The sequence below is a fragment of the Bombina bombina genome, chromosome 4 (genome assembly GCF_027579735.1).
Source record: "Bombina bombina isolate aBomBom1 chromosome 4, aBomBom1.pri, whole genome shotgun sequence".
Classification (NCBI taxonomy): domain Eukaryota; kingdom Metazoa; phylum Chordata; class Amphibia; order Anura; family Bombinatoridae; genus Bombina; species Bombina bombina.
The window spans coordinates 889,409,811-889,421,782 of NC_069502.1; the positions used below are offsets into that span (position 1 = coordinate 889,409,811).

Here is an 11,972-nt window from a genome sequence, read left to right on the forward strand (position 1 = left end):
TGCACAAACATTGTTAAGTTAATATATTTTATAACTTTTAAATCTCTGTCTGTTTCTAAACCCCTGCAAGGCCGCCTCTTATCTCAGTGGATTATTAGCTTTTACAGCCAAACAGTGCTAGTTCAAGTGTGTCATAAACATACCATTGTGGCAACTCCTGTGGAGTTATGCAGGAACCAGCACTAATTGGCTAAAATGCAAGTTTGTAAAGAGCACTAAGATATTTTTACTCTATGCTTGAGAATCAGGCCGCTTAGAGCTTTTTAAGTACTGCTCTCTGCCTGAGACTGAAAATAGTAACATTTATGACACTATAATGAAGGTTACACAATCTTTACAATAAAAACAAAACAATGACTTATAAATTGATTATATATGGAAATATTCTAGTTTTTTGGATATGTGAAATACTCAGAAACGACACTAGAGGTCAGACACAGATTGCATAATACTAAACATTTCTCTGCAATGACATTTCTTAAATGCATTTTCAGGATTATTTTTTAGCTTTTTTATAGCACTATTGTATTAGTATTAAAATTATCTTAACTGCGTATTAGATGTACTGATAAGATGTAGAATAATGGGAATATGAGTTTAAAGGGCCATTATAGTTGAAAAATTACATGCTCTAATTCATTAGAGCATGACATTTTAAGATAAGCGACCCTTTAATGCTGTATGTTTAACCCACACATAGGGGTTAAACACATTGTAGATTTACTACTTGGGACCCGCAGAGCACTTCTGGTCCTGAGCGGGAACTGCCCCTGATCAGTACCGTTAGTTGCACAATTCACTGCAGTTTCTTCCTTTGTGAGTGGCTAAACACATAGGGCTCCATGTACGAGGCAGCATAAGCTGCTCGGGAGCGCTTTCAGGGCAGGTTCGCACATGCAAGTCTACTTTCCGATATGTAAGGATCAGCGGCCATTAGATCGCTGCTCCTTACACTCTTCGCCACCTCTGAATGTGGCGAAGAGAAATCACCCCAAACTCACTCACTCAGGGTGATTGACAGATCCTTCTCTCACAAGAGAAGGGGCAGCATTTCACACTTATTGGAGTGTGTAATAATGCATACAGACCAGCGGATGAACAGATCCGCTGCCCGTATTATTATTATCAGGTATTTGTAGAGGGCCAACAGGTTCCGCAGCGCTAGTATGCAGCAAAGGTGTGCAGACAACTTCTCAAGTTGAAAAGGGTGTTCGCACGCCGCTTTATACATGGGACCCATAACATTAAAAGGTCACTGGTCTAAAAATGACATGCTCTATCAAATTAGAGCCTGTAACTTTTTCAACTATAATGGCCTTTTAAGCATAAATAATTTAATTTCTGCATGATAAAACAGACATTTTGTACAGGCAACCATGTTTAGTTTCTATGGAGAAACCACTTTTGACCAATCATGTGACCTTACGCTATAAAACTTTTTGTTTTCAGATCAAAACAATGGAGCAGCACAAAACCATTGAAGACCTAAGCAAGTCTATGGAAAAGCTAGAGAAACTGAAATGCAAAACTGAGAAGCGGTTACTCACTGTCCAGTCAGAGTTAAACTTCACCGAACGGGACGCAAAGGTGGAAAAAGAAAAGGTTACAAACTTACTTGACGTGGTAACTAGTGAGCTCAAAACGCTTAAAAAAACTTTGGAGGAAGTTGTCAAAAGAGAAAAACAGGTAACCCAAGTAGCGTCTTTATATTGTACATTAAAGGGACACTCAAGTTAAAATAAACTTTCATGTTTCAGATAGAGTATGCAGTTTTAAGATACTTTCCAATTTACTTCCATTATCACACTTTCTGGGGAACAAGATTCTACTGAGCATGTGCACAAGCTCACAGGGTATACGTATACTTGTCTGTGATTGGCTGATGTCTGTCACATGATAAAGAGGGCCACAAAATGGGATAAAAAATAAATTTGCCAGAAAAAAAAATCCACTGCTTATTTGAAATTCAGAGTAAGGGGCTGAATTATCATTGTGTGGACGGACATCGATAAATGCCGACAGTATACGCTGTCGGCATTTATCATTGCACAAGCATTTTTTGTGAAATGCTTGTGCAATGCCACCCCCTGCAGATTTGCGGCCAATCGGGGTGTCAATCAACCCAATTGTATCCGATCAGGCTGATTGCAGTCCGCCAGCTCAGAGGTGGTGGACGAGTTAAGGAGCAGCGGTCTTAAGACCGCTTCTTCTTAACTCCTGTTTCTGGCGAGCCTGAAGACTCGTGCAGAAACAGCTGTTTTCAGCTCCATTCGGGGCTTGATAAATCGGGCCCCATGTGTTATTGCATTGTCTTTTTATTATGCACTTGTTAATGATGAAATTCTACTGCATTTAGTGGCCCTTTAAAAGACCATTAAACATTATGGATAAAATGTTTCATTATTTAAAATGAAACATTTTCACAACATACATTTATTATTTATTTTGCTGTAAAATAATCTGTATATTCCACTTTCTCCCATGGAGGCTTAATACTAATTTATAATATAGGAAAATATAATATTGTTAACTTTACGAAAATTCTTCTTTAATGATTGCGAATGTCAGTAGCGTGCAGGGGTCATACTTTCAATAGATGTTTATGATATAATGTATGTTTTGTAAACCTGAAAATCATTTATGTTTTGTTGTACGTCAAATAATCTATATGCAAACTAATTTTCAAAGTAAATGATCTGTGAAAGAGTAGAGAGACATGTATAATATATGTGAAGATGCTCACGATAGATTGCATATATTGGGGCCTATTTATCAAAGGTCTTGCGGACCTGATCCGACAGTGCGGATCAGGTCCGCAAGACCTCGCTGAATGCGGAGAGCAATACGCTCTCCGTATTTAGCATTGCACCAGCAGCTCACAAGAGCTGCTGGTGCAACGCCGCCCCCTGCTGACTCGTGGCCAATCAGCCGCCAGCAGGGAGGTGTCAATCAACCCGATCGTACTCGATCGGGTTGATTTCCAGCGAATCCTCATCAAAGCAGGCGGACAGGGTTTTGAAGCAGCGGCCTTTAGACCGCTGCTTCATAACTGGTGTTTCTGGCGAGTCTGAAGACTCGCCAGAAACACGGGCCCACAAGCTCCGTTCATAGCTTGATAAATGTTCCCTATTGTTTAAAACATTAGAACATATCTCCAAAGTTTCCTCATTGTAATACAAGTTATCCCCATGAAACACCTATTTCTTTGCTATGTAGTGCAATGACCATTGGTAATTAAAAATAAAAAAAATTATATATATATATATACTGGGCATTTGTGTATGGTATTTTATATGCACCACAATGTAAAATTGGGTATTATACAATTTTACTAACTTGTTTGTTAACAATAGTGGGCTAATTTTTAATAATTTAAAGGGACATGAAACCCAAATGTTTATTTCATGATTCACATAGAAAATACAATTTTAACCCTTTAAGTGTTAAGCTGGATTTTAGCTTTTTTTTTTTTTTTTTTTTTTTACTATTTTTAAATATATTTTTTTAACTTTTTTATTTTTTTCCCAGATTCCCATTGGAAAGGTTAGGTGATTACCTTTCCAACGGTTGTTCTTGGGGGTCTGTAGTTGCTTAGATGCCTGACATACAGGCTTCTAAGCAGAATGCCCCCTTTCCCTAATAAAGAAATTGGTGTTTTCCTAAAAAGTTATACCAAACTCAGCTAACCTCTAAATTACAAATTTCCCAAAAATATTTGTAATATAAACAATAATATTTATAAAGCAATATGAGGTAGCGCAAGTATGCAGATAGAGCAAATATGCAGGTTTGGAAAAAAAAAAGACTGAAAAGATAATAATAATGACGATAGGATAAATAAAATGATATATTATATTTATTATCAAGATATTGGAGATATAAAATAACCTCAAATAATTGATACCAGTATCTAATAAAAATGGATCCTTAAAAAATTACTAATAAAACACACATCATACACCATTCATTCTGCCTAAATGTATATTACCACGAAGCTCTTTATAGAGAATGCTTATAGATGGTATAATTGTTTTCTCGACAATGTTCTTATTTTGTCTATAAATATTTGCAACAATGTCTCTTAAATATTTACTGCAAAGACAATGGCCAGACTTATTTGTTAGTAACAATGTCTCTTAAACAATGTTGGCTGGCAAGTATCCCAGATATAATATGTTGTTTGTTAGTGGCTGTCCTTTATATGGCTCTGGCTTTAGAATATAAAGCGTTTACAATCTGAGGTTATTTCCTGGCAGTACTTATTCCGTTGTTCAATAGTACTAAATGTAGTTTTCAACAATGTTTCTTAAACCGCTAATAGTACTTACAGTTCAATGATACCTTCAATGCGATTCTGTGTTTGGTTTATTATCCGTTGTTTCTTCGGAGGAAACATCACAATGCCACGTGACCTGTGATTATGTACGTGACCATGTATGGTGGGCAGTGACCAACCAAAATTCCTTGAGCGCTCAAAGATTCCACATTCAAAACATTGTTCAAGGAATTTTGGCTTGGTCACTGCCCACCACACAGGAGAGCAATAGCTCTATGATTGGTTAATCACAGGTCACGTGGCATCATGCCCCCTTTCCCTATATTGTGCATTGTAAATTTTAAATAAAGTTGCATGGTGACATCATCACGTCATTGCGTGTGATGTCACCACGCAAAACGGGAAGCCCCGGTGGTGCCTGTCACTATACAGGCCCGATCGCCAGGGTGAGAGTCAATGGGAGCCTTCAGATTGCCCTCAAGGTGGGTGAGTGCTAGCGATGGCTCTGAGCCGTCGTTGGCACAACTTTCCAATTTACCTCTATTATCTAATTTGCTTCATTCTTTTGGTATCCTATGTTGAAAAGCGTACCTAGATAGGCTCAGGAGCTTGGAGCTAGCTAGCTCCCAAGAGTGCATTGCTGCTTCTTCAATAAAAGATACCAAGAGCAAAATTGATAACAAAAGTAAATTGGAAAGTTGTTTAAAAATGTATAATCTATCTGTATCATGAAAGAAAATGTTGAGTTTCATGTCCCTTAAAACAATTGAGCTGCTTCAGTCAAGCCAAATTGTAAGTTCTCACTATATAAAATAGAGTTTACTTGCAGGATCCTGTTCTGTACAGTGAAAGCTTACAGTATGGCCACTTAATTCTGCAAGATATTAATAAATCACATTGTTAATCTTCTTTCTAGAGCAAAATTAGCCAAATGAAAGAACACATTTTTTTTTACAATAGTTAATAAAATAATTTAATAAACTATTTTACAGTAAAATGCAGATACATAACACACCATACAAACATGCCCAGTATACCCATATTGCCCCAGCTCAAATGGATTATTTGCTATTGTTTTGGAATCAAAGAGGTTAGGTTCACGAGTGTAAATTTTTATTGTCATTGCACACTTTACAAAGGGATCAATTCATCTTAGCTGCACATGGCTGCTGTATTGATCATTCCGCTATTGGCAGAGAACCCTTGCATCACACAATGAAGTGTACTAAAACACCCCTTTGCGAGACTGCCTTCCATTAATAATTTGATCACTTTAGAACTTTTCACATGCACAATATTATAAGAAATTTTAAATCATCAGGCCCATAAAGAGAACAGTAGTAGCATACGTTCTGTTGCTCATTTCCTTATATATCTTATTCATATTTTCATTAAAAACTTCTGATGTTTGTTAAAGAAGTGTTTTTATATATAAAACTTAAGAGAATCCATTCTTACCTTTATAGCCTATTCCCTCGGATAAATTATATTTTCAGTTCACCATTTTGTGGCCCAAAAGTGGCCCCTTCCTTCTAAAGAAGGGAAGTGTAAAGTTCCCCACAGACCTGCATAATTGTTCATTTTTTTTCCTGTTCACAAATAAATTGTTGCCCATATATATGTACCTGGAGTAATGTTTGTGAAATTTAAATTTGTCTGTATTTTTATTCTGAAACCTAAATATAAATAATTATAATACAAAACAAAACACAAAAAAGTTGCACAAAACACATAAAAAATAAATTGAAAAGTACAGTTAAACTCTTAATAAAAACTGATAAATTAAAAAAAAAATTGCATTAAAAAGTTATAAGAGCTCAAAGATATGAGGTCTCAGGTGTCAGAACAAAAAACTGCAAAGAGATACATTCATATACATGTCTAAATATGATATATATAAATATATATATGAATATATATATATATATATATATATATATATATATATATATATATATATATATATATATATATATATATATATAAAAAGAAATATGTATTTATTAATAAATAGAAAATATTCTTCTTTGTGAAGAACACTGGAATATGAAATATTCATTTTTCATGTTGGGTTAGCGCACTTGAGAAAATTCGATTGGGTTTGCACTTGAAAAGGGTGTTTTTTTTTTTTTTTAACTTTTTGCGCTCTATTGAAGTCTATGGGGAAATATGTTGAAGTGGTCGCGATATTAAGACTATCGGCTAGATTACGAGTTTTGCGTTATGAGGGGTGCGGTGCTAACTTGCACGTTGTCACCGCTCACTTACCTACAGCGCTGGTATTACAGGTTTTCAGAAACCCAGCGTTATTAGGCAAGAAGTAAGCGTAGAGCAAAATTGTGCCCCATACCGCACTCTAATATCAGCGCTGAGCTGGTTTTACATGCTCGTGCACAATTTCCCCATAGACATCAATGGGGAGAGCCAGCTAAAAAAAACACCTGCAATAAAGAAGCGTAACGCTCCGTAACGCAGCCCCATTGATTCCTATTGGGAAACAAAATTTATTTTTACACCTAACACCCTAACATGAACCCCGAGTCTAAACACCCCTAATCTGCTGCCCCTGACATCGCCGACACCTACATTATACTTATTAACCCCTAATCTGCCGCTCCGGACATCGCCGCCACTATAATAAACATATTAACCCCTAAACCGCTGCACTCCAGCATAGCAAACACTAGTTAAATATTATTAACCCCTAATCTGCCGCCCCTAACATCGCTGCCACCTACATTACTGTTATTAACCCCTAATCTGCCGCCCCCAAGTCGCCGCCTCTATACTAAAGATATAAACCCCTAAACCTAAGCCTAACCCTAACACCCCCTAACTTAAATATAATTAATATAAATCTAAGTAAAAATTCCTATCATTACCTAAATAATTCCTATTTAAAACTAAATACTTACCTGTAAAATAAACCCTAAGCCAGCTACAATATAACTAATAGTTACATTGTAGATAGCTTAGGGTTTATTTTTATTTTACAGGCAAGTTTGTATTTATTTTAACTAGGTAGACTAACTAGTAAATAGTTATTAACTATTTACTAACTACCTAGCTAAAATAAATACACATTTACCTGTAAAATAAAACCTAACCTGAGTTACACTAACACCTAACCTTACACTACAATTAAATAAATTACCTAAATTAAATACTATTACCTAAATTACAAAAACGCTAAATTACACAAAATAAAAAAAGAAATTATCAGATATTTAAACTAATTACACCTAATCTAATAGCCCTCCAAAAATAAAAAAGCCTAGCCTACAATAAACTACCAATAGCCCTTAAAAGGGCCTTTTGCGGGGTATTGCCCCAAAGAAATCAGCTCTTTTACCTGTAAAAAAAAATACAAACACCCCCCCAACAGTAAAACCCACCACCCACACAACCAAACCCCCCAAATAAAAACCTAACTAAAAAACCTAAGCTCCCCATTGCCCTGAAAAGGGCATTTGGATGGGCATTGCCCTTAAAAGGGCATTTAGCTCTTTTTCAATTGCCCAAAGCCTAATCTAAAACTAAAACCCACCCAATAAACCCTTAAAAAAACCTAACACTAACCCCTGAAGATCCACTTACAGTTTTGAAGACCTGACATCCATCCTCAACAAAGCCGGGAGAAGTCCTAAGCGAAGCGGCAAGAAGTCCTCAACAAAGCCGGGTGTTTGTATTTTTTTTTACAGGTAAAAGAGCTGATTTCTTTGGGGCAATGCCCTGCAAAAGGTCCTTTTAAGGGCTATTGGTAGTTTATTGTAGGCTAGGTTTTTTTTTTATTTTGGGGGGGCTTTTTTATTTTGATAGGGCTATTAGATTAGGTGTAATTAGTTTAACCCCTTAATGACTACAGCACTTTTCCATTTTCTGTCCGTTTGGGACCAAGGCTATTTTTACATTTCTGCGGTGTTTGTGTTTAGCTGTAATTTTCCCCTTACTCATTTAATGTACCCACACATATTATATACCGTTTTTGTCGCCATTAAATGGAATTTCAAAATATACCATTATTTTCATCATATCTTATAATTTACTATAAAAAAAATTATAAAATATGAGGAAAAAATGAAAAAAAAAACACACTTTTTCTAACTTTGACCCCCAAAATCGGTTATACATCTACAACCACCAAAAAAAAACATATGCTAAATAGTTTCTAAATTTTGTCCTGAGTTTAGAAATACCCAATGTTTACATGTTCTTTGCTTTTTTTACAAGTTATAGGGCCATAAATACAAGTAGCACTTTGCTATTTCCAAACAACTTTTTTTCAAAATTAGCGATAGTTACATTGGGACACTGATATCTTTCAGGAATCCCTGAATATCCCTTGACATGTATATATATTTTTTTTAGAAGACATCCCAAAGTATTGATCTAGGCCCATTTTGGTATATTTCATGCCACCATTTCACCGCCAAATGCGATCAAATAAAAAAAATTGTTCACTTTTTCACAATTTTTTTTCACAAACTTTAGGTTTCTCACTGAAATTATTTACAAAAAACTTATGCAATTATAGCATACATGGTTGTAAATGCTTCTCTGAGATCCCCTTTGTTCATAAATAGCAGACATATATGGCTTTGGTTTTGCTTTTTACTAATTAGAAGGCTGCTAAATGCGACTGCGCACCACACGTGTATTATGCCCAGCAGTGAAGGGGTTAATTAGGGAGCATGTAGGGAGCTTCTAGGGTTAATTTTAGCTTCAGTGTAGGGTAGTAGACAACCCCAAGTATTTATCTAGGCCCATTTTGGTATATTTTCATGCCACCATTTCACCGCCAAATGCAATCAAATTAAAAAAAAAAACGCAAAATTTTTCACAATTTTAGGTTTCTCACTGAAATTATTTACAAACAGCATGTGCAATTATGGCACACATGGTTGTAAATGCTTCTCTGGGATCCCCTTTGTTCAGAAATAGCAGACATATATGACTTTGGCGTTGCTTTTTGGCAATTAAAAGGCCGTGAAGGGGTTAATTAAGTAGTTTGTAGGGAGCTTGCAGGGTTAATTTTAGCTTTAGTGTAGAGATCAGCCTCCCACCTGACACATCAGACCTGATCCCTCCCAAACAGCTCCCTTCCCTCCCCCACCCCACAACTGTCCCCGCCATCTTAAGTACTGGCAGAAAGTCCACCAACGGATTTAGCCGGTGATGTACGGTGCAGAGAGGGCCACAGAGTGGCTCTCTCTGCACCGGATTGCTAAAAAAGGTTATTGCAGGATGCCTCAATATCGAGGCATCACTGCAATAACCGGAAAGCAACTGGAAGCGAGCAGGATCGCTTCCAGCTGCTTTCCAGACCAAGGACGTACGCCACACGTCCTCGGTCATTAAATGTATTTTTTTTGAGGACGTGTGGCGTACGTCCTTGGTCGTTAAGGGGTTAAATATCTGATAATTTCTTTTTTTATTTTGTGTAATTTAGTGGGTTTTTTTTGTTGTAATTTAGGTAATTGTATTTAATTAATTGAATGTATTTAATTGTAGTGTAAGGTTAGGTTTTATTGTAACTCAATAGGGTTAGGGTTAGACTTAGGTTTAGGGGTTAATAAATTTAGTATAGTGGTGGCGACGTTAGGGGCTGCAGATTAGGGGTTAATAAATGTAGGTAGGTGGCGGTGATGTTAGGGGCAGCAGATTAGGGGTTAATAATATTTAACTAGTGTTTGCGAGGCGGGAGGGTGGCGGTTTAGGGGTTAATATGTTTATTATAGTGGCAGTGATGTCGGGAGCGACAGATTAGGGGTTAATAATTTTATTTTAGTGTTTGCGATGCGGGAGGGCCTTGGTTTAGGGGTTAATAGGTAGTTTATGGGTGTTAGTGTACTTTTTAACATTTTAATTATGAGTTTTATGCTACAACTTTGTAGTGTAAAACTCATAACTACTGACTTTAGATTGCGTTACGAATCTTGCGTAAGTTAATTTGCGGTACGGCCAAAAAAGTGTGCGGTGCCCCTAAACCTGCAAGGCTCGTAATACCATCGGTAGTGAAAAAGCAGCGTTATGAGCCTTAACGCAGCTTTTTTACTCATACCGCAAAACTCGTAATCTAGCCGTTTTATGTGCACGTCAGGTTAGCTCTCATATGAGATTTTTTCTTCACTTTCAACTTAAACGCCTCTGTCTAGCGAAGTTAAAGCACGGGCGGGAGCGCAAACTACTGCTCCATTCATAATCTAGCTCAAAGTTATCATGTTGACTGCTCCCAAATTCTAGAGGATACATATTGCTACTATACTTTAACTTCATTAGTCTTGGTTAGCAGGTTCCTGGTACAACATATTTGACCAAACATATGAAAGAAACAAAACATAAATAGATAGATGTTTGTTGCAGTCTAAAATATAGCAAGTGATAATTCTAGAGGATATTTTTACCACTTGACATATATAAGGGGATACAAAACTTTTGAAAATACTCCTTTTTGCATTGGTTCACTGTGAGATGTCGCACACAACACAGTGGATAAATATCCACACCGTACAATAACTTCATTAGTTGTCCTTGGATAGCAAATTCTTGGTACAACATATTGGACCAAACATATGAAAGAAGCAAAACATAAATGCACATATAGTATGTTGCAGTCTAAAATATAGCAAGTGATAACTTTTAGAGTATCATCTTATCACTTGACATAGATTGAATACCAACTGTCTGAAACACCCACAGGTTGCTTATGTTTATTTTATCATTTTTATTGGTTCACTAAGAGATGCCACAGTCTTAAACACAACACAGTTCTGTTTTCCTCCAACATATCAAAGTTTTAACACAGTGACATTTTATTAAGTAAATCTCTGTGTATTGAATAACATTCCATTGATTAGGGGACATAAAACACATCATGTTGTAACTCTATTACAGTGATCAGTTACACCCCTGAGTCTAGTCTAGACATCAGATGCTGCTTGCTGTTGCTTCTTAAATTATGGACACAGAAATAATGTAATAGGTGGATGTGATTTGCTTACGATGGGTTTTGTTGCTAAGGCAACTGCAGTGAACTGCACCTTCATCTTCTGAGGGCCACAGACTATTTTGTAAAACGTTGCTTGTACATGGGGGCCGGAAAACAAATAATTAAAAATCAACAAACAAAATGTACCCAGTTCACAACAATGCATGAAAAAGTTCAATCTGTTCCGTCTCAAGAAAATCCCAGTAACTGCTCTAGGAAATACTGTAATGTATTTTAAATGAAGTTACTCTGTTTTTCTTTGAAGGCCTAGATATCTTCATGTTAAAATAGACTAAATGTCTGTTGTCATAAAGATTTAGATACTAAAGATTCTGACTCATTTATGAGCTAGAAAACCACTCAAACAAAATAACCTAGTAATGGCAATGAAAAATAATATAAATACGAACAAAATACCAAAAATAAAGTCGGCGTATTTTAATAATTTAAATAGCAACAAAATATATAAAAAATAAATAGAAGACATTTTTATTGACTTAAATAATGAGAAAAAAATATTTTAGTAAACACAAACACAATTTCCAAATCCTAAAATTTAAAATATATCAAAAGTAAACATACTGTATAAGGGTTTGTTGCAGAAAAGCTTGAGAGTCTCATTGAATACAAAATGAATAGGTTAACACAAGATCGTAAATTTAACTAGAGTAATGCAAATATAGGCAGAACATACTGTATATATACTGC

At 36.0% G+C, this 11,972-nt stretch overlaps 1 protein-coding gene across 1 annotated transcript in view; it reads left to right on the top strand.

Annotated features, from left to right (window-relative positions):
- The window catches only part of CCDC170 (coiled-coil domain containing 170), a 151,982-nt gene that overhangs the window by 122,801 nt on the left and 17,209 nt on the right, over window positions 1–11,972 (top strand). Inside the window, exon 12 of the mRNA XM_053709267.1 lies at window positions 1,450–1,686. Coding sequence (XP_053565242.1) covers window positions 1,450–1,686 — 237 coding nt within the window. The remainder of the gene's footprint in view (window positions 1–1,449; window positions 1,687–11,972) is intronic.